The sequence below is a fragment of the Daucus carota genome, chromosome 5 (genome assembly GCF_001625215.2).
Source record: "Daucus carota subsp. sativus chromosome 5, DH1 v3.0, whole genome shotgun sequence".
Classification (NCBI taxonomy): domain Eukaryota; kingdom Viridiplantae; phylum Streptophyta; class Magnoliopsida; order Apiales; family Apiaceae; genus Daucus; species Daucus carota.
In genome coordinates, this window is record NC_030385.2 from 12,410,819 (window position 1) to 12,434,592 (window position 23,774).

At 34.3% G+C, this 23,774-nt stretch overlaps 1 protein-coding gene, 1 long non-coding RNA gene and 1 pseudogene across 3 annotated transcripts; all 3 read right to left on the reverse strand.

Moving 5' to 3' along the window:
- Nucleotides 1-1,024: 1,024 nt before the first annotated feature.
- On the reverse strand, nucleotides 1,025-22,071 carry LOC108221346 (uncharacterized; annotated as a pseudogene).
- LOC135153014 (uncharacterized) lies at nucleotides 1,894-3,327 on the reverse strand. Its single transcript, XR_010292491.1, has 2 exons — nucleotides 2,801-3,327; nucleotides 1,894-2,332 (listed from the first exon to the last, which is right to left on the reverse strand). It is a non-coding gene; the product is annotated as an uncharacterized LOC135153014 (long non-coding RNA).
- On the reverse strand, nucleotides 13,716-18,591 carry LOC135153013 (uncharacterized). 2 transcript variants are annotated; one of them, XM_064094585.1, is made up of 2 exons: nucleotides 18,312-18,591; nucleotides 13,716-17,596 (listed from the first exon to the last, which is right to left on the reverse strand). In XM_064094585.1, exon 2 carries the CDS (start codon nucleotides 16,930-16,932, stop codon nucleotides 14,338-14,340), a length of 2,595 nt encoding a protein of 864 aa, XP_063950655.1. In that variant the 5' UTR covers nucleotides 16,933-17,596; nucleotides 18,312-18,591; the 3' UTR covers nucleotides 13,716-14,337. The 2 variants fall into 2 exon arrangements, with proteins under 2 accessions (XP_063950655.1, XP_063950654.1); XM_064094584.1 differs by having other exon boundaries at nucleotides 18,065-18,591.
- Nucleotides 22,072-23,774: the final 1,703 nt, after the last annotated feature.

The window sequence follows — 23,774 nt, forward strand, 5'->3', positions numbered from 1 at the left end:
CGAGTTTAAGCTCTGATATCATATTAAATGATCAAATTTTTCAAAATTTCAAAATGCTAGAAGTTATGAGGATCGTATTATATTCTAACAAATTTAAATTTAGACAACACCTCAACACAACACCGCTATTGAAAACAGTTGTCTGACCAATAAATTTAGACAACGGGTTAAAAGCTATTGTCTCACTGATTGTCGCTCAATACAACGTAAAATGTCGTCTAAGCAGTAAGCACTGGTGTTAGAGAACACCACTATTAGAAAAATATTTGTCTATTTTGATTTGCTAGGCATCGGTTTTAAAACTCTTGTAAAAATCATAGTTCAGACAATACTTTCTAAATGCTGAAAATTAACAGTTGTCTGTCATTTTCAGCCAACACTTTTTTTGACCAAGCGTTCTCTGATTAGCGTTGTCTGATTGCGTTTTTCTTGTAATGTTTCTTTCATGCTTACCTCAATTTTTCCGTTAGTTCTAATGATTAAATCAGTTAAAATCATTTTGCAAAAATTATGTTTTTCATCAAGTACATAACTTTGATGTGTGAACTACAATAGCACGCCGAGTATTGTTGAGTATTTTGCTTTCTCGCCATTGGCTTTCGAGGATAACTGTGAGCTCCACAAGTCTAGTTACGCATTCTCTCTGTATCTCTCATTTCTTTGCATAAAAATAAATTCAAAATAATTTATCATTTTATGAGAACAATAATTGTGTGCCAAGTCTATGTCCCTCAGACCTCAGTATTAAGAGCAACAACAGCGCAGGGGTCATTTCCCTGCTACCGCCTGACAGGTTCGTGACACCTCGGCCGGAGGTGTCCTCGTGAAAAACTGACCCCGAGCCATCCAACGCAAATGCCACTTTTTACATTTTGTAGGGTCTTTAATATTATTATTATTATTATAATGTGTTTTTAGTATATGATTTTATAATTTGATTTTAAATTTATTTTATTAATGTTAAAATTGTAATAATTAAATTAAAGTAATTAAAAATATTATTAAATTAAAAAACATGTCCCAATAATTAAAATGCATCATATTATTAAAAATCATGGAATAAAAAACAGTACACAAGAAAACATTAAATTTTAAATGTTACAATAAAAAAAAAATTAATGATTCTCGTGGAACTGCGAGATATGCTCAACCAAGTCATTTTGTAGTTGACGATGTGCCCGTCTATCACGCATCTGCATACTGTTTTGAATATACGTTTCATACGGGACTGAAGGTTCTTCGCCTAAATTTGGTTCCGATAAACCATTTGTGCATCATCATAAGTTGGTAATTGACCAAATTGAGTGGCATATGTGTCCCTTTCGTCTTCAACAATCATATTATGAAGTATGATGCATGCTTTCATTATTCTCCCAAGATCTTCTTTGTCCCAAAAACGTGCTGGACCACGTACAATTGCAAAACGGGACTGTAGCACACCAAACGCGCGTTCAACGTCTTTTCTTTGGCTTTCGTGATATTTTGAAAACAATTTTCTTTTCTCACCTTGTGGACGAGGTATCGTTTTAACAAACGTTGCCCACTCAGGATATATTCCATCTGTTAAGTAATATCCCATATTATAATTGTTTCCACTGATAGTATAATTTATCTCTGGAGCACGACCTTGTAGCACATCATCAAATACTAGTGACCGATCTAAAACATTTATGTCATTATTAGATCCAGCAACTCCAAAAAATACATGCCATATCCAAAGATCGGATGAAGCAACCGTGTTAGGTCCGTATATAGGGATAATTAAGCTAGAAGGGGGGTTGAATAGCTTAATCACCAGTTTAAAAACTTTATGGCGTTTTAAAAAGTTTATCCCCTTTTTAAAAGCTTGTATCTAGAGTAATGGCAGTTGTAAATGCGGAAGCAAAAAGCAAGGAAAGAAAAATACCACACGAGGGATTTTATCCTGGTTCGCGGTGGCTAACTCAACCGATGGAGTCCACTCACCCCTAGTCCAGTCCCCGAGCTCCTCCCCGGACTCGAGATTTTCTCTACTAAAAAGATACTCCTTTAAAGTAGGCGGAGAAGCCTTTACAAATATATATCTTGGAGCGTAACTTCCCGTTACCTCCTCACTATAAATGTAAAAACACCTACAAAGCTTGTCTCGGAACGTAACTCCCCGTTACTTCCTCAAAGTCGATGTAGAACCTTGTGTAGTCTTTGTACTTCTACACCTTTTGCCGGTCTCGGGTCTTAGGTATTAGATCTCGGGTCTTTCCTCTTCTTCACGGTGCAATGACTATTAACTCCCCGTCAATACGTCAAGGACTTGGGTCTTAGAACGAAGATCACCTCACTTCACTTCACCTCACTGCAAAAGTTAGAACACAATATCTACGAAAATATATCCTTGTTTTAATAAGATTTTAGTCCGCTAAGTAAGTCCAATAATCACGGTCAGGTATAAGGTTTGTCAATTATAACAAGTCCAACGGTGATTAGTCCAACAAGTGTCCAACAACAGTCCAACAATTTATATTGCGCGGAAAATATAAATAGTTGATTTTAAGTCGGATTGATTTTAATAACCTGAGCAAACCGCGTACGGGCAAGCTACGAGAGTTATGATTAATTAGTGTGGAGTGATTTATAGATATAAGACGCAGTCGATAATCACACTCACACACACGGGATCGGGAACCAAGTAACTCGTAAGGTTAGTATTTCCACGAAGCACAGCACATATGGAAACGTTCACCAAACGAGAAAGGGTATGTTGGGCGTAGGGATATAATCAGTTAAGCACAGATAACACGCACAACAATAACTAACTTATTACCTTTGGCCTTATATCCGGCTTTCCGTGCCAAGGCAAAGATTCCTCCAAAGTTTGGTGAGGAAATCTCAAAGGATACGAGTTAGGTTCCGGGACAAAACACACGCACAAATATATAACGAGTGGCTAACTCGTGTGTTTTGTAAACAAAGAGAGCTTTAAAGATGAAGAGAATATTTTTGTTCAAAAGCCCTTTGTTCAAAATGGTCGGTTAAGACACGAGTAAAACGAAGCTAAAATAACCACTTACAAAAAGTTCGCCGGAAAAATTCGTCGGAGGTTCGACCGGATTTTGGCTTTGCACACGAACTTTGGAGAGCCCTTCGGGAGGACAAAAAGAGTGGTATGAAAATGAGCTAAGCGAGATTTGGCTAGGTTGGGTGGTACGAAGCCTCGGAGTTTAAAACCTTGTGTATATAACGAAGTATATGAAGAATCGAAGGTTTTAAAGATGAAGTAAATATGGTGGGTGCTTGAATAAACTTTGGGAGAGTATTTTCACTTCAAAATCTCAGCATATATTTGGCTCTTAGCTTGAAGAAAATGGGTGGGGGGAGGCTTGGTATTTATAGGCAAATGGTGGGGGATGATGTCATGCATGACATAAACAAAGGATGAAGTCATCCATGACACAATCAACTTGGCCACCAAGTACTTCCATTATCCCATGTGCTCAATTAAGGAAGCAACCTAGCACCTTCCTTTTGAATTCTCAGCACTTTAAAAAGCTTCTAGAAGTTGCACGTAAATCGAGATAACGGTAATAAATCCGTTACACTTAAGTAATGTGATTTTTCGAACGTGCGAAATAAATTCCAGAAAAATTATGATAAATCTTAGAATATTGGAAAATGGCACTCTGGAAATTTTGGTGATTTTTGGTCAACCCTATCTTGGTCAAACGTTCAGCCGAAGTTCGGACAGACAGCTAGAAAACGCAGAAAAATGAAAGTTCTCGAAAAATTCCGAAACTTTTACCATGCATTAAGAATAATATATAACTGGCTAATCTCAAGTTTCAAGTCAATTTGGCAAGTGGAAGTATTTTATTTGAATTTAAAACGATTAAATCAGCCTTTCGGGTATCGAATAAAATACGACAATTCTTTTGAAGTATCCGAAGAGGGATTTAGGCCAAACTTAAAACTTGAATAAATACTTAAAATATATTCCCATAAAGATAAAATACTTTGGTGGGTTGAGAACTATTTTAAAGTATTTAAACCGATTTTCTAAGATTTAAGCTGGTTTACGAAAAACCGAAACAATTCGTCTTTTAAATACTCGAGAAGACCTTTTGACGAATATCTTGATACCAAAATACTTAGAAATAAAGTGTTCATGATAAATCATGATTTTGATACATTGAAAAGCCTTTCTAAGTATTGTGAATATTTTTCTCCGAAAAATAAAGAATTTGAGAGACCGGGAGAAAATATTCCAAAGGTATATTTAAAACGATATTAATATTTTTCAAGACCAATATTAATATGGAGAAGATAAATCCTTTATTTAGAAAAGTTAGATCATTGAAGATCAAAGGATTTATGATTTTAAAAGATTTAAAATAATATATTCCGAGAGTTAATAAAACATTTAAATATGGAATAAATTACTTTAAATGAAATTTTTGTTTTAATGTCACATGAGTGGTCTAAAGAATATCACACAAGGATAATCCTTTTTCGAGCTTCATGTATTTTGATGTTGCCATAGGAAGATGAAGGACATCATATCTTACGATTCCTCAACACGCATATTGCGAGCCAAAAATATTCCTTTAGAAATAAATGTATTTTTAGTACGAAGGAATAAACAAGTATTTTAAAATGACTTGCCAAAAATAACTCTTAACTTTTGATTAATCAATTAAATCAATGACCTATTGGGAGGATTACTAAGTGAATTTAAATTTAATGTTTATCACAAATACCAAAACAAATATAAATAAATTTATATCGAAGATATCCTTTCAATCTTCCCCTTTTTGGTACTTGTCAAATAAACATAAAATTTAAATTTTACAAGTGTGTGCTTCCCCTACGTGTATGCATGAATAAAAACATTTTTATCTACACAAATAGGAGCAAGTAATCCTTCAAGGCATTTAGGACAATTCCTGAAAAAAAACATTGATTAGTACCACATTAAAATAAATCGTTATTTTTGGAAGTATCAAAATTTTAAATTTTGAACGTTCAACATTTCTTCTTTTCCTTTAAAATGTTGACGTTTTCTCTTCCCCTTTTATTTGATAAAGATACCAAAAACATATCTTCTTCTCTTAAAAATCCGTCCCTTCTTATAAAATTCTTTCCTTTTGAAGGAGTTAGTCGAATGAATCAAATTCTGAAATCGAATTGAGACAGATTTTTCCTTTTTATTCTGCTCGAAAATTTGATAAAATTCGAATTTCTTTTTCCTTTTTCTTTTATTCGAATCAAATTTCGAATTTTCAGAATTTTCCAATATTTTCTTTTCTGTAACATGTTCGAATTTGTATAATGGATTTGACTTTCCTTTTTCCGTTTTCTTTATTTCGAATTTTCCTTTTCTTTTGGAAATCAATCCATATTCGAATAATATGTAATATTAAGATTGAGAGAATTTTCTTTTCGAATCTTTATTTTTATTTTCTCTATCAATCGAAATAAATCCATCCGTTATATTCCCACATACATAAAGTAAATGTGTGTGCATGTGTGAAGTGTAAATAACGAGACAGACAAAATATATAAAGCAGGATTTTTAATATATAGTACCAAAATTAATTCTTCTAGATCAGTGTGGTTCACTGATTTAAGAAGAATAAATAACCTGCTAGGTTATAGATACAAGTGCTCCACGAGCTGATAATATCCTGATACAGAAACAAAAGCAGACAAACAGAACTTTTCTTGAACCAACAGTACCAAAAGAGAGTCAACCAACAGTAACAAACATCCAGTCACCCAATCAGCCACGTGCACATAACAACTTTAGGGAACATCGGTAACCACTCCAAGCTCAGAGGAGAAATCATTTATCTCAGGCAGGGACCCAGTATCATCTACAACAGCAGAGGCAATTAACTCTTTTTCCTTAATCATTTTATTAATCTCAGAGTTAACTTCCTCATAAGTAATTTCTTGTGCTGTTCTTTTTCCCTTAGCCTTATCTAGCTCAGTAGTTACCTCCAAATATTTAGTCTTTAAATCCTTAATCTTATCATTTGAATCTTTTAGCATTATTTTAAGGATTTCATTTTCCCTCATGTAATCATGCGTGATTTCTTCCTTAGCTCTACCTACGGGAATACTCCTATACGGTTTAATTTCCTCAAGTGGGACCTTAGGAACTACTATCTTTTCAACATTACAGTAGTCAATCCTATTAGCATGTCCCCTAGGCATAGGTATACTATACAGCTCAAAAACCGCAGTTAACAGCAACCCGTAAGGCATAAAATCCAATTGATAAGCCAGAAACATATGCAAGATAAGCACATAGATAATGTTGAACTCAACTTTGTTAGTAACTAACTGATACATTACTTTTAAATCAGCAAAGTCGAAATATTGATCATTATCCGGTTTCGGCAGAATATTAGCCCTAATGATCATAGCAAGTTGTTGATATTCGGGCAAAAAGTGCTTAAAAGGTATCCCACAATCAGCAACACTTAATCCAGTTGGTACAACCTCCCCACAGAAAAAGCTAATAAATTTTTCAAATTCAGTTTGATTGAATTTAAATAATTCATAGATATTTGAGCATGTTTGGGGGAATAGTTCGGGACTAAGTTGTAAAGCTCTACACATAACATGAAAGTTCACGTGTATTTCCTGATTATTAACCACTGAACTTATATCAAATATCCCATTATCATCCTTTTTAGTAACCATATTAGCATAAAATTCGCCCATTAAATGTGGATGATAACTCTGTCCCCGATAAAAAATAATATTACCCCACTTACTATTCATCAGTATGTTGAAAGCAGGACACTGCTTAGGCACGTAAGCCATCATTCCGGGCTGGACAGCCTTCATCATTTTTCCTAATTTCCCAACGTTAGACAGATTCACCAAACGCGGCACCGTCTGACTCAGATTATTTTTCCTCCTCTGATAGGTTAAGGTAGGGGCAGGAGGATTGGGGTAGTTGTGTTTGTGAGGTTTTTGGTTGGGGTAGTAGGGAAATGCAGGGGCTGGTGGAGTCCCGACATTATATCCCGTGGGATAAAAGTTGGGGAAAGGGTGATTGTGTAGTGGATTTGGGTTAGTGATAGGGTGGTAAGGTTTAGCATTTGGGTTAAGGTGGTGATTGGTTTTGTGTCTTTTAGGGTGTGAGGATTGGCTTTGGTGGAAGTTTCTGTTATGGTTAAGGGAATGAGGTTGAGGTTCAAGTAAATCAGGGTGGTAAACAGGATCACGGTTAGGGTTAGGGTTGGAGAGTTGTTTAAACTCCATGGTTAGGGGAAAGGTGATAGTGATAGTGTATGGCTTTTGGTGTAAAGGTGAAAGTGATTGGGCAGTTGCCTTAAATAGGCAATAAATAAGGTGCTGTTTGGGTAAAGGAATAAGGGAATAAGTGGAAAGTGACACTGCCGAGTGTCTGTGAATGTGTGTGTTTGTTTAAAAATTTGTTTCTTTGTGGGTGGGGTCATATCCAAAAGTGAAGCATTAACTCTTCTTAAATGCTCCAACTGGCAAAGGACAAGGTGAGGTAAGCAAGAGATGCACAAAGGACATCTCTGGCAAGGTTCAGAGGAGAAACTTCTCTAAGTCAAGGCGCCATTTAGCCAAATTTAACCATTTTTAATATATAAAAATCTTATCAGTTTAATTTTGAAAATCAGTTTGACAGTACTGATTAGATAGGCATCAAGACTTTTTGAAAAACCACAATTGCACACAAAAATCGAATCAAGTAAGCAGCACAAATGGTTCAATTTTAAAGCTTTCAAACATTTGTCCATTCCTTTTAATAAAATCCGTTCGCTCAAATCTCTTGGGAAAAAGTCCTAAATTTATGTGACCATGACACACCCCAGTGTTCCAGATACTGGGAATTTCAAGGAACTCCCAGCCAAGTCTTAGGGTGTTAGGCTTTTGTGTGTGTTAGTGTATTCATTTTATCATGCAACGATTTTAAGCCAGAATACAAGAACAGTTTTAACACAAGCATTTTTTTTCACAAGATTTCCATACATCCAGTTTGAATACATTTAATACAAGTTACAGATTTTGAACAGAGCAAGGACACAATTTTTCAAGCATTCAGATATGATAGCAGACAAGATCCAGGCATTACATCAAATAAAATCAAGGGGTTTCAGTTTTAGGCATGCAACTTTCTTAGATTTATCAAATCAGTTTCAACAAACAATCGATTGATTTAACAAATCAAGTTTTGAAAATTTTAGTAATTTTTATTTGAAACCGTGAAGATGCATTTTATCCAATTTATCAAGATTGAGTCGAATCGAATTTTATGAAAGAGTCGTTAAAACATTTGAATTTTCATGTAATCGATTTTTCAAAACAGACAGCAACATAGAGCATAATTCCGAAAAGTTCATGTTATCACAACTTAAATCATGCCAGACATGTGAAATTTTCAATCAAAATCCATCCTTCCCAAACTCATCACCTGCAAAATTTCTCGACAAATAATGTTAGAAACAGTGCAAACCATATCAGGTTCAACAAAGTGCAACCAGTTAAACAGGGTGTGCAACAATAGTCATATATTCGAATTTAATCAACAATGTACTAACAAAAAAAAACTAATCAAGCCATACCAAAAGTTCCATACCAATTCATGCATATAATCCAGTACTGACAATATACCAAGGCATGATACACCATGTCACTCAAATTTTATAAAATTTTTTTTAAACAATACACAAATTTCCAACATTTCAGAGCAAAAAAAAATTTAGGCTATAAAGTTCTGTCATAATATGGGAGCAAGTAGTTTTAACAGATTTTTCAACAATTAGCAGATTTTCAATCATCCAGACTTAAGCATGAATTCACATAGACAATTTTGCACAAATTAATCATAGAACCGAACCAATAAAAATATACCATAGGGCAAATTAACTCAGCAGCATATAAGCACATTTATAGTCACAAGTCAGTTAAGAATCAATCTCATACATATTTTACATGGCATAAAAAAACATGCTTAACTTCCACAAATACTCAGTCAAGCATAATTTCATCAAGACAAAATGATTTACCCATTTTAAGCAAAAAAAATAATCAATTTAAATTAATCTTTCACAAAATCATTCTATGAATACTTTATACAGCCGGTTGAGCATTATGTCAAGTGGGATCAAACTAAATTCGACAGATCAAACATCATACAATTCTAGGCAAGATTTCACACATAAATCAATTAACAGATCCAATATCATTATTCGAAATGATTTTTTTTTTTTCAGCAAAACACATGACCTATCAGAAGAACAACAACAGCGAGATCATGTTATTTAGCAGGCAAAACATATATATCTCCGTATTTCAGCATACATATCATACCACTCATGAGTTAAAGAAGCATACAAGCACTTTAACAGGAATAACGAGCATAGTTTGAGAGATACTCACCTGAGCCAAGGCGTAGAGTCTCTTGGACTTACCATTCGAACAACTTAGTTAGATGGAGATGTAGGAGTCTTTTAGCGAGCTACGCGCGTCGAATGTCTCCAAATCGCTCGAAATCATTTTGAATTGACTCGAGGTTCCCGACTCTTCCCTTCTCAACTCGAGGTCGAGTTAGGGTGTAAAGCCCTAACCCTCGACGCGATTGAATCGCCCCCGAGAGAGATGACAAGGCCGAGTCAAAAGCTTAATCGATCAAACAACACATAAATACTCGTTGTCGACTCGAGATCGAATTAGGGTTTTAAAACCCTAACTCTCAAAAGCATTTGAATTGCTTCTCGAGTTCGATATGAGGCATTTTTGAGTCCCGACCACATCAACCATAAGTCGATTGGACTCAACGCCGATTAGGGTTTGAAAACCCTAAATCCCAGAACCTGCAAAACTCAACAAGATTAATAGCATAAGCTCCAATTCGCCTTACCTGCATAAAAAGAGCTTGAAATCATGTCAGTATTCATCCAAAACTCAAACCCTAAAAATAGGGTTTCAATAATCGAACCAAGAATCAACGAGATGGGACTGTATATGTATATAAATGTCTGGCTCCAGCCTTATCTCGCCGTCGATTAAGACGTCAGCGAGCACGGAGGCTGAAAACCATATCTCTCTTACCAAACCCAGCTTCGAAATTAGTGAGGTTTATCAAAACTAAAGATAAAACTCGAAAAAGATGTGTATATCTGAAGATTTGAGGCGAGGTGGAGAAGAGACTCGCTGATTTTTGTTCGAAAACTCGATAGAAGACACTAGAGTTCTCGAGCAAAAACGAGAGAGAAAACAAGAGGTGCGGCGAGTGTTTTCGAGATAAAATGAGAACAGTGTTTACACTGTTTAAATATATATATAAACACACTCAACGGCTGAGATAGATAGTAGGGTTTAGATCAACGGCTGGAAATTAGGTTAGGTGCTTGGGCCGGGTCTTAGAATTAAACAAGCTGGGCTGGTGTTTAAAAATACTCGACTCAAAAAAAAAAAAAAAAAAAAAACCAGGCCGAAATACAATACTTCGGGCTGCAGTTCTTTTTGAATAAAAATCAGATAGTTTTGTTTTTAAACCATAGAAGCCCGAATAGAAAATAAATATTTTGTCCGAATTTTTGAGAAAAAGTAACAGAATATCGGATAAAATAATATTTAAAAACAGATCAAATTATCAATAACTAATAAATTATCCTCTTATTGTAATAAATTATCCAATTTAAAAAATAATATCTTTTTACGAATATACTGGATAAAATATTATAAAGAGCGATAATCTATAGATATTATTCCTAAATATCTAAAACCATTAAATACAGGAATAAATAATATTTTGCATTACAGTACAAATTTATCCAATTTTCGAAAGATAATATATTTAAAATTTTGTTGGATAAACTTGCTAGCAAAATAATATTAATTCTCCTTCCCAAATATTTCCATAAAAAATATTTATCCACTTGAAATAAATAATTGAATATCCGGATAAATATATTAAATATGGTATATTTAAAAAACAAATATTTTGGCAAAAGATAATTCTTTTATAAATAGAACAAATGCCATATAATTAGTATCTTAAAAATATTTTTGATAAATCAAAAGTATTCGCTCGCCTAAGAATGATCATCAATATTTAAAATTCTCTAGTGATAGCTCATGAACATCCGATCAATAAATTTCTTTATTGACAAATCTGAATTTTCAGAGTGCACACAAGAAAATTAATTGACAATATTTCTTACACGTAAGATGACTAAAAACATGATAAATATTCTACCAAGAATATTTAATGAATAATAGGCCAAAATATTACTTATTGTGTTCCAGCATTCCTAAATCCAATCGGAGTTTAGCGAATCTTTCGGAACCTAAAGGCTTTGTGAAAATGTCTGCGATATTATACTCAGTTTCAATATGAGTCATTTTTATGTCGCCTTTATTGACATGATCACGTAAAAAGTGATGTCTTATATCTATATGCTTAGATCTTGAATGTAACACGGGATTTTTACTTAAATCAATTGCACTCGTGTTATCGCATAAAATAGATATAACATCAAATTTAACATTGTAATCCGCTAATGTTTGCTTCATCCATAATATTTGTGCACAACATTTTGCGGCGGCAATATATTCAGCTTCAGTGGTAGAAATAGATACGGAATTTTGTTTCTTTGAAAACCACGAAACTAAACATCCACCAAGAAATTGACACGTACCACTAGTACTTTTTCTATCAACCAAATGTCCGGCATAATCCGAATCAGAAAAACATACTAGATCAAACGGTACTCCTTTTGGATACCAAAGGCCTAGATCTACGGTGCCTTTTAAGTATCGTAAAATTCTTTTAACAGCAGATAAATGAGATTCCTTTGGTGCAACTTGAAATCTAGCACACTTACAAACACTATATTGAATATCGGGTCTACTTGCAGTAATATACAATAAACTTCCAATCATTCCCCGATATTTCTTAGTGTCGACAGGAATCCCTTTAGGATCTTCCGTTAATTTATCAGAAGTAGACATAGGAGATGATATGGGTCTAGCATTTTCCATTTCAAATTTCTTGAGCATTTCTTTGCAATATTTAGATTGAGAAATATGAATGCCCTCATCGGATTGCCTAATTTGCAAACCCAAAAAGAAATTTAATTCACCCATCATACTCATCTCGAATTCTTTACTCATATTTTCAGAGAATTCTTTACATAGATCATTATTTGTTGATCCAAAAATAATGTCATCTACGTAAATTTGGACAAGTAGTATATCATCTTTTTCTTGTCGCGTAAATAGAGTTTTATCGGCCGTTCCCATCTTAAAATTATTCTCTAATAAGAACTTACTAAGCCTTTCATACCAAGCTCTCGGAGCTTGTTTTAATCCGTATAAAGCCTTGTATAGCTTGTATACATACTCAGGATTAGTTGCATCTTCAAAACCGGGAGGTTGTTTAACGTAAACTTCTTCTTCTAATATCCCGTTTAAGAATGCAGATTTAACATCCATTTGATATACTTTGAAATCCTTATGACACGCAAAAGCTAAAAACATACGAATAGACTCGATTCTAGCTACGGGTGCATAAGTTTCATCAAAATCAATACCTTCCATTTGAGTATATCCTTGAGCCACTAAACGTGCTTTGTTTCGAACAACCGTTCCATTCTCATCTAATTTATTTCTAAATACCCATTTAGTTCCAATAATGGAAGTATTTTCGGGTAGTGGAACGAGTTCCCATACTTTGCTACGAGAGAATTGTGTTAATTCATCTTGCATTGCGGATATCCAATCCTCGTCAAGCAAAGCCTCTTTAGCAGTTTTAGGCTCAATTTGCGAAAGAAAACTAAGATGATTTACAACATTTTGAACTTGTGACCGAGTTTGAACTCCTTTAGTCAAATCCCCTAAAACATTATCCAAAGGATGACTTCTAATAACCGGGATTTCTTTAGGAAGTTCTTCATCGGTTTGTAACAATTCTAATGGATTATTAGGAGGGGAAATTCCTATATCCATATTTTCGAATTGACGGATAACATCTTCGACACCATCTTGTTCGGCATCTTCTTTATCCACAAGATCAATATATTTCGAGGGTGGTTTTGATTCATCAAAAGCAACATTCATAGATTCTTCCACCACAAGAGTTTTAAGATTAAATACACGATATGCTTTACTATTGGTAGAATAACCAAGAAATATACCTTCATTTGATTTAGGATCAAACTTTGTAAGGTATTCTTTAGAATTTAAAATAAAACATTTGCTCCCGAAAACTCTAAAATAACTAACTTTAGGAGTTTTACCATAATACAATTCATAGGGAGTCTTTTGAGTCATAGGACGTAATAATACTCGATTTAAGATATGACAAGCGGTAGACATAGCTTCGGCCCAAAAATATTTAGGACGACGATATTCATTAAGCATAGTACTTGCCATTTCTTGTAAAGTCCTATTTTTCCTTTCTACAACTCCATTAGATTGAGGAGTATAAGGTGCAGAAAAGTTATGTGTAATTCCATTTGACTCACAAAACGTAGTAAAACTAGAATTCTCAAATTCCTTACCATGGTCAGTCCTTATATAGACAATGGTATTATTTTGTTGATTTTGAATCTTTTTGCATAAAGAAGAGAATGATTCAAAAGCATCGCTTTTAGCTTTGAGAAATTCCGTCCACGTATATCGTGAAAAATCATCAACAATGACCAAGGTATACGAACAACCTCCAAGACTTTGTACCGGAACCGGTCCAATTAAATCCATATGTAATAGTTCGAGAGGTCTAGAGGTAGATACCATAAACTTAGCTTTGTGAGATGCTCGAATTTGCTTTCCTATTTCACAAGCTTCACAAATATGATCCTTTTTAAAGTTTAACTTTGGTATACCCCTAACATGATCATTAGTTGAAATACTTTTAATTAATTTCATGTTCGCATGTCCTAATCTACGATGCCACAACCATGGATCATCAAGAGTAGAAAATAGACATACATTAGAATGTTTGCTAATATCACAAGTGTACACATTTTTGCTACGAGGACAAGTAAGCATCAATTTTCCATCCTTATTTAAAATAGAACAATGAGTAGGATAGAAAATTACCTTATATCCATTATCACAAAGTTGACTAATGGAGAGAAGATTATACTTAAGTCCCGTAACTAGTTGTACATTAGCAATCTTGAAGTGTTCATTACCAATATCTCCAATACCAATGATACTACCCTTGCTACTATCTCCAAACGTGACACTTCCAGCGGCAACCTTTCTAATGCCATTCAAGAGAGACTTATTACCGGTCATATGTCTCGAACAACCACTATCAAGGTACCACATATCATGCTTAGTAACAAGGCACACCTACAAAACAAATTAATTAAATTTATAGGTACCCTTTCGTCTTAAGGGTCCTCGGGTTAGTGTATCATTATAAGCATTCGAGTTCGCGTGATAGAAACTAGGCATAGCATAATCATGATTAGGCACATAGGAGTTTCTAGATGCAACATTCCTAGAATAGTCATAGTATCTTGTGCTTCTTAAAGGATTGTTTCGTTGAAAGTTTACACCTTGATACATGTTATTTCTATCATTTGGATAATACATGGTATTTCGTGGATAGAAATGTTGACTAGGAATAGAACGACTTCTAGAAGTTTGTCCATTTGAGTTATACCTTGTGTTTCTATGTTGATACGAAATAGGTTGTTGAACATAACTAAACCGTGGTTGTCTTTGAGTGTTATCAACGTTTTTATTTCTCACTTTTTGATCAACCTTATGATATGGTTTTGTTCCTTTACGAACCCATACATACTTCCCCTTAATCTCACCATTCTTGATTCTACAATATTCAACCGTATGTCCATCTTTATTGCAATATGAACATCTATATCTAGGTGAGGCGGGAACAAAGGTAGTTTGTTTCTTATCATGTACAAACTTTTTAGTTTGAGCATTTTTATCATATCCTAATCCTTCATGATTATATGATGTCTTAGAATGTACCATTCTATCTAACATCTTATTTCCCTTAGTGAACCTTTGAACTACAACTTCAAGATTTTCATTTTCCTTGATCAAGACATTTAATTTATCATTAAGAATCCTTTCTTGATCTAAAACATGAGCTAAAATCTTGGAGTGTTCATCCTTCAACTTTTGAGTTTCTAACTCAAATATCTTATCTTTTTCTTTCAAGGCATGAACTAATTCAAGGTTATCTTTTTGAGAAACCGAAGTTGATTTTTCTTGAGTTAATGACTCATTTTGGATTTTCAAATTCAACAAGTCAATATGAAGCTTAGTATTATCTCCATTTAATTGTAGCTTCTCATTTTCTAATTCCTCGGTTTGTAGAACTAAGGAAACATTTTCAACTTCCAATCTCATAATAATATCTTTACTCTTGTTATGCTCATTTTTCAAGATATCATTTTGTTCACAAAGAGATGAGATTTCTTCCTCATTTTTAAGATTTAACTCCTTAATCCGAGATAACTCTTCTTCTTGAGTTTTGTTCATCTTTTCAATATTTTCTTTCTCGGACCATAGTGAGAGAGTACGTTGATTAGCACTACTACTTATTTTATTTATTTCAACCACCAAATCAATCAAATCACTTTTACTCAAATCCAATAAATGCAATGAAGATTCACTAAAGAGATGTAAGTTATGTAAAACTTTAGATCGAGAACTTACCTCATCATTTGAAATGGAGACATCCGATGACGAAGAATCATCCTCGAGAGCCATCAAGCACAAGTTGACCACTTCTTCATTAGTTTCCGAGATCTCTTCATCTTCACTTAAATCCCAACCATTTTCGGCCACGAGAATCCTTCCTTTAGAAAGTTTAGGACATTCCCGTTTAAAGTGACCGGGTTGCTTACACTCGAAACACACATCCTGTGCTTCCTCCGGATTTTGTTCTTTTGGTTTAGGAGGAGTGTAAGTATGGTTGTTATTGGCATGATTATAAGCATTAGGGCTTTGATTGACTTTGCCTTTGTTATAGCCCGTAGTAGGATAATTACTCTTATAATTAGGAGTATAGTTTTGAGAGTAATTAGGCCTTCCATTAGAGTTAAAAACTCTTTGTTGATTATTCGATTTAAGGAAGCCTTTTCCATACCTTTGAGCTTTACTTTGAAGTACACGACGAAGTTGTCTCGTTAAGAGAGCGATCTCGCTTTCATCGAGATTTTGGAGTTCTTCATTCAACTCCTCGTCGTTTTCATCCTCATCGATTAATATGGACTTTAAAGCCATATTTTTCTTTTTGTCTTCCACTTTAGGAACGACAATATCCGGAACATTATCTTCTTCGTAAGCACGAAGATTTCCGAATAAGTTATCGATGTGGTAATCATTGAGATTGTGCATCTCTTTGATAGTTGTAACTTTAACTTTCCAACTCGGAGGTAAAGATTTAAGAACCCTACGATTCTTCTCATTTCGAGTATAGTTCTTTCCGAGTTGAGCTAATTCATCGACTATACGAGTAAATCTTGTTTCCATATCGATGATATTTTCTCCATCTTGGAGTTTGAAGTTCTCGTATTCTTGGATCAAAGTATCCATTCGAGAATCTTTTATGTCGGTAGTTCCTTCATAGGTTACTACTAACTTGTTCCACATTTCTTGTGCGGACTTGCAATTGTTTACTCGTTTATATTCTTTTTCTGCAAGTGCACTTGTGAGAACCATTTCCGCTTTAGCGGCGATATTCATTCTATCTTCCTCATCGTGAGTATATTCACTTACTTTCTTTTCGATAGTAATATCGTCGACTATTTTAGTCGGAATAATTGTACCATCTTCTATGGCCATCCAAACTTTGACACCTTGACTTCTAGCATAAATGCGAAATCTTGTTTTCCATGTGGCAAAGTTCGTGCCATCAAATAAAGGAGGTCTAGAATTTGAGAGACCTTCACTACAACCGATGGCATTGATAAAAGCCATATCGGATCTACTTTTTGTAGTGCTTAAAAATCAAATAGCACAAATAAAAGCAACTGCTCTGATACCAACTGTTAGGTCCGTATATAGGGATAATTAAGCTAGAAGGGGGGTTGAATAGCTTAATCACCAGTTTAAAAACTTTATGGCGTTTTAAAAAGTTTATCCCCTTTTTAAAAGCTTGTATCTAGAGTAATGGCAGTTGTAAATGCGGAAGCAAAAAGCAAGGAAAGAAAAATACCACACGAGGGATTTTATCCTGGTTCGCGGTGGCTAACTCAACCGATGGAGTCCACTCACCCCTAGTCCAGTCCCCGAGCTCCTCCCCGGACTCGAGATTTTCTCTACTAAAAAGATACTCCTTTAAAGTAGGCGGAGAAGCCTTTACAAATATATATCTTGGAGCGTAACTTCCCGTTACCTCCTCACTATAAATGTAAAAACACCTACAAAGCTTGTCTCGGAACGTAACTCCCCGTTACTTCCTCAAAGTCGATGTAGAACCTTGTGTAGTCTTTGTACTTCTACACCTTTTGCCGGTCTCGGGTCTTAGGTATTAGATCTCGGGTCTTTCCTCTTCTTCACGGTGCAATGACTATTAACTCCCCGTCAATACGTCAAGGACTTGGGTCTTAGAACGAAGATCACCTCACTTCACTTCACCTCACTGCAAAAGTTAGAACACAATATCTACGAAAATATATCCTTGTTTTAATAAGATTTTAGTCCGCTAAGTAAGTCCAATAATCACGGTCAGGTATAAGGTTTGTCAATTATAACAAGTCCAACGGTGATTAGTCCAACAAGTGTCCAACAACAGTCCAACAATTTATATTGCGCGGAAAATATAAATAGTTGATTTTAAGTCGGATTGATTTTAATAACCTGAGCAAACCGCGTACGGGCAAGCTACGAGAGTTATGATTAATTAGTGTGGAGTGATTTATAGATATAAGACGCAGTCGATAATCACACTCACACACACGGGATCGGGAACCAAGTAACTCGTAAGGTTAGTATTTCCACGAAGCACAGCACATATGGAAACGTTCACCAAACGAGAAAGGGTATGTTGGGCGTAGGGATATAATCAGTTAAGCACAGATAACACGCACAACAATAACTAACTTATTACCTTTGGCCTTATATCCGGCTTTCCGTGCCAAGGCAAAGATTCCTCCAAAGTTTGGTGAGGAAATCTCAAAGGATACGAGTTAGGTTCCGGGACAAAACACACGCACAAATATATAACGAGTGGCTAACTCGTGTGTTTTGTAAACAAAGAGAGCTTTAAAGATGAAGAGAATATTTTTGTTCAAAAGCCCTTTGTTCAAAATGGTCGGTTAAGACACGAGTAAAACGAAGCTAAAATAACCACTTACAAAAAGTTCGCCGGAAAAATTCGTCGGAGGTTCGACCGGATTTTGGCTTTGCACACGAACTTTGGAGAGCCCTTCGGGAGGACAAAAAGAGTGGTATGAAAATGAGCTAAGCGAGATTTGGCTAGGTTGGGTGGTACGAAGCCTCGGAGTTTAAAACCTTGTGTATATAACGAAGTATATGAAGAATCGAAGGTTTTAAAGATGAAGTAAATATGGTGGGTGCTTGAATAAACTTTGGGAGAGTATTTTCACTTCAAAATCTCAGCATATATTTGGCTCTTAGCTTGAAGAAAATGGGTGGGGGGAGGCTTGGTATTTATAGGCAAATGGTGGGGGATGATGTCATGCATGACATAAACAAAGGATGAAGTCATCCATGACACAATCAACTTGGCCACCAAGTACTTCCATTATCCCATGTGCTCAATTAAGGAAGCAACCTAGCACCTTCCTTTTGAATTCTCAGCACTTTAAAAAGCTTCTAGAAGTTGCACGTAAATCGAGATAACGGTAATAAATCCGTTACACTTAAGTAATGTGATTTTTCGAATGTGCGAAATAAATTCCAGAAAAATTATGATAAATCTTAGAATATTGGAAAATGGCACTCTGGAAATTTTGGTGATTTTTGGTCAACCCTATCTTGGTCAAACGTTCAGCCGAAGTTCGGACAGACAGCTAGAAAACGCAGAAAAATGAAAGTTCTCGAAAAATTCCGAAACTTTTACCATGCATTAAGAATAATATATAACTGGCTAATCTCAAGTTTCAAGTCAATTTGGCAAGTGGAAGTATTTTATTTGAATTTAAAACGATTAAATCAGCCTTTCGGGTATCGAATAAAATACGACAATTCTTTTGAAGTATCCGAAGAGGGATTTAGGCCAAACTTAAAACTTGAATAAATACTTAAAATATATTCCCATAAAGATAAAATACTTTGGTGGGTTGAGAACTATTTTAAAGTATTTAAACCGATTTTCTAAGATTTAAGCTGGTTTACGAAAAACCGAAACAATTCGTCTTTTAAATACTCGAGAAGACCTTTTGACGAATATCTTGATACCAAAATACTTAGAAATAAAGTGTTCATGATAAATCATGATTTTGATACATTGAAAAGCCTTTCTAAGTATTGTGAATATTTTTCTCCGAAAAATAAAGAATTTGAGAGACCGGGAGAAAATATTCCAAAGGTATATTTAAAACGATATTAATATTTTTCAAGACCAATATTAATATGGAGAAGATAAATCCTTTATTTAGAAAAGTTAGATCATTGAAGATCAAAGGATTTATGATTTTAAAAGATTTAAAATAATATATTCCGAGAGTTAATAAAACATTTAAATATGGAATAAATTACTTTAAATGAAATTTTTGTTTTAATGTCACATGAGTGGTCTAAAGAATATCACACAAGGATAATCCTTTTTCGAGCTTCATGTATTTTGATGTTGCAATAGGAAGATGAAGGACATCATATCTTACGATTCCTCAACACGCATATTGCGAGCCAAAAATATTCCTTTAGAAATAAATGTATTTTTAGTACGAAGGAATAAACAAGTATTTTAAAATGACTTGCCAAAAATAACTCTTAACTTTTGATTAATCAATTAAATCAATGACCTATTGGGAGGATTACTAAGTGAATTTAAATTTAATGTTTATCACAAATACCAAAACAAATATAAATAAATTTATATCGAAGATATCCTTTCAAACCGCTTCAAGTATAATTGTTGCAACTCCTTTATGACCACTCATGAACATTCCCTTCCATGCCTTTGGACATTTTTTCCATTGCCAATGCATGCAATCAACGCTGCCCATCATACCAGGAAAGCCACGAGCCTCACCCATCTGCAGTAGACGTTGCATGTCATTCGAGTTCGGCTTTCGTAGGTATTCACCCTAAAAAATTATAACTATATTTGAGACGAATTTTTTCAAGCCTTCAACTGCAATACTCTCTCCAATACGAACGTAATCATCAACAACGTCAGCAGATACACCATATGCCAACATACGCATTGCCGCAATACATTTCTGTAAAGATGACAAACCTTTTCTTCCCACTGCATCAATCCTCTGTTGGAAGTATGGATCAAAATTTGAAACAGCGTCCACACTACGAAGAAAGACATGTTTTCCCATACGGAATCTTCGTCGAAATATATTTTCTAGATACACATGATTTAGTGAAAAATAATCATTCACTAGACGGTGATGACCTCCTTCACGATCTCTGTATATATTTCTTCGAGGTGTGGATGTTGAGCTCTGTCCATGTATTTTATGAAAGAGCTCAAGTTGACGATTTCTTTTAGTGTCATCAAAAAACTCTTCTTGGAATTCTTCAATGAATTCTTTAGTTGAGCTTTCTAGTGTGGGTGTTTGATTTATGTTGATGTGAATTGAAAGTGATGATGCATCTAGTTTATATAGAAGGTAAAAACGAATATATTCAAACGGCTAGTTTACAAATAAATAAAAACAAGTACTAGCTTCCAACGGCTAGTTTAAAAATAAATAAAAACAAGGACTAGCTTCCAACGGCTAGTTTACAAAGGAATAAAAACAAGCACTAGCTTCCAACGGCTAGTTTACAAAGGAATAAAAACAAGCACTAAATTCCAACGGCTAGTTTCTTGCCATAATTTTCTCAAGCAATTTTGCATGAGCCTTCCTCTGAGTTTTTCATTTTTACATTATCCGCCAAAATGACTTGTAAATCCATTTCAGCTTGCTTCGCCTCAAGCTCCCTTTGTCGAGTCTCAATGTCTTTTTGACGAATTTCATTCACAGTTTCCATTATAGTCATTTTCCTCAAGTCATTAGCTTCGAAAGCTTCATATTCTTCAACTTCGGTAGCTGTATCCTTACCTTTTCCTTTCCTTTTAGCTGCTTTTGTACCTTTAGGACGAATCAGTTCAAATTCATCAGAAGTTGGTGTATCATTATTTACCTCCGATGAGTAAGCTCCAGAACTACTTAATTTAGTTCTTTTAGAACTTGCACTAGTTGTAGGAATTCTCCACTTGGGTTGTCTACGATGTTCACGCCAATGATTGTCAAAGTTAGACTTCTTCTTGTAGTATTTTAAATGAAGTGCATGAGCTTTCTCAATTATGTCATCCAAGTTTGAGCCGCTCCCGACTATTCGTTGAGCTTTATCATGACACGATCCAAATTTCTGGGCACCTTCATTTATTCGTTGCCACCTTTTTTTCATTGCCATAACTCCTCTCTTAATGACACCAGGATTATCTTCTTCACAATATTGACGAATCCGATCCCAAAATGCGTCGGTTTTTTTATCAGTACCGATTAGTGGATCGATTGACACATTCAACCATGCACTTATTAAAAGTTTATCTTCAACCCACTTCCACTGACCAATAGCTTCTCGTACTTCTTTGGTTTCCTCACAATCATTATTTAGATCAATAATGTTTTCATGACTAAAGGCCGGGACTTGTGTTTCCGGAGAATTCTGAATATTGATAGGTGTTTGTTGGGTTTCAAATTGTGGGTTTGAAAATGGAGGAAATGGAAATTGATATGGAGAATTTTGAGGATATGAAAATGGAAATTGAGAATGTGGAAATTGGTATTGAGAATTTGAATTTTGAGAATTAAAGGGTAAGTTTTGTGAATTGGGAAAATATGAATTTGGGTATGGATATGAAAATTGAGGATTTAGATTTTGAAATTTTGGATTTTGATTTGAAGATGGGGGATTATTTGGATTCATCTCTTGCTAATATAATTTTTTTAGAATTAAGGAGTGTAAATAATAAAGGCTTGGGGATTGGTATTTATAGGGAGGAAAAATATTACTGTTAATATACACGTTATGTTTACAATGTTATTATTTATTAACGGTTATATTAACGTTACTTTTACTCAGGTTCACTGCAGCTTTTTGAAAAGTGATGTTTAACAATTATAAGAAAACTGAAATGTCTCGGCCCAGCATGGTGACCCCTGACCATTTCACACTTTCATCCGCAGCGTTGTCCAGTGCCGCTTTTCACCAGCCAATTCATCTTGTTTGTCCCGAGGCACTAATTGTCCCTCCGTTGCACTTGCTCTAAGACACACAGAGGGAGTATATTCTATTGTAGCAGTCAGGAGTCAGGAGGACAGCGGACCGCTGACAGCTAGTACTGCAATTGCCCCATGCTTTCAATTTTCACCTTCCGCTTTACTCGTCTAGTTTGAACAACAGAAAATTAAGTCTTGTTAGCACTTTGTGGTCTAGTCTTTTGTTTTATGTCTCTGAACAACATATGTTTGAAGTCTATTCTGTAATGTCTTTTGTTTGTCAACGTTTTGTTTATTAATGGTCCTATGAGCAAAACCAGACCAAACCGAATAGACCGAGAACCGAGGTTTGAATTTTTTTTCGGACCGAAGTTTTATAATGGACTGAACCAAACCAAACCGAAATAATTCGGTTCGGTCCGGACCAAAAGAACCGAAATTATTTTAAAAATAAAAAATTATATTTTAAATAAAACTAAAATCCATCTTTTATTTTAAAATTTTCATATTAATTAATCACCCCCAATTCATTAAAGATAAATATAGTTATATTTACGAATTAGATTTTATAAATACACATATATAGTTTCATACGACATACTCTCTTACTCATAAAATTAAACATCAATTTAAATATTTAAAAATTATTTAATATTGTAATTCAATTAATTTAGTGAGGGTTATGACTCAATATAAAGAAATTTTTAATATTAAATACTAGATATTTTTAATTTACAAATATTAAATGTCATAGACTAAATATAAAATCGTATCTTCGACCCTCCAATTTCTTAACTAAGATTGGATAAATAATATCATAAATAAAAGGTATAAGGAATATGTGAAAAAAGAATTCATTACAACCACACATTTTTCTTATTAAAAAATTTAATCAATCAAGTGATGTTTATTATAATTATCAAACCTGATTTCAAATCATCTATTCTCATAATAAAATAATATATTCTATTTATATCAACTTCAAATGAGCAATAAAATATTATTTTTGAAATATATCCACCATAATACTATCACAATACAACAACCTACAGATTAAACAAATTTATATTTTATGTTTCTGTAAAAAAAATTGTATTTTATATCATTTTATACTCTAGTTAATTATATATAATCTTGATACTCCCACCCAAAAAAATACTTACACTTATATTGTTCCACCTCAAAATCAAAAAAAAAAAAAAATCCACTAGAAAATCTAAAAAAAAACTGCTTCCATATTGTCTCGCCTAAAAACCTAAAAGACTGGTTAACTTGGAGACCTATTCTAGACCATTAGATTAAAACTGAAATGGACGCTAGATTTGCATGATAGTTCACATTTTCTTTTAGAGTAGAAAACTACTAGATAAATATGTTCGAATATCACACTATATCCACATTATGTCTACA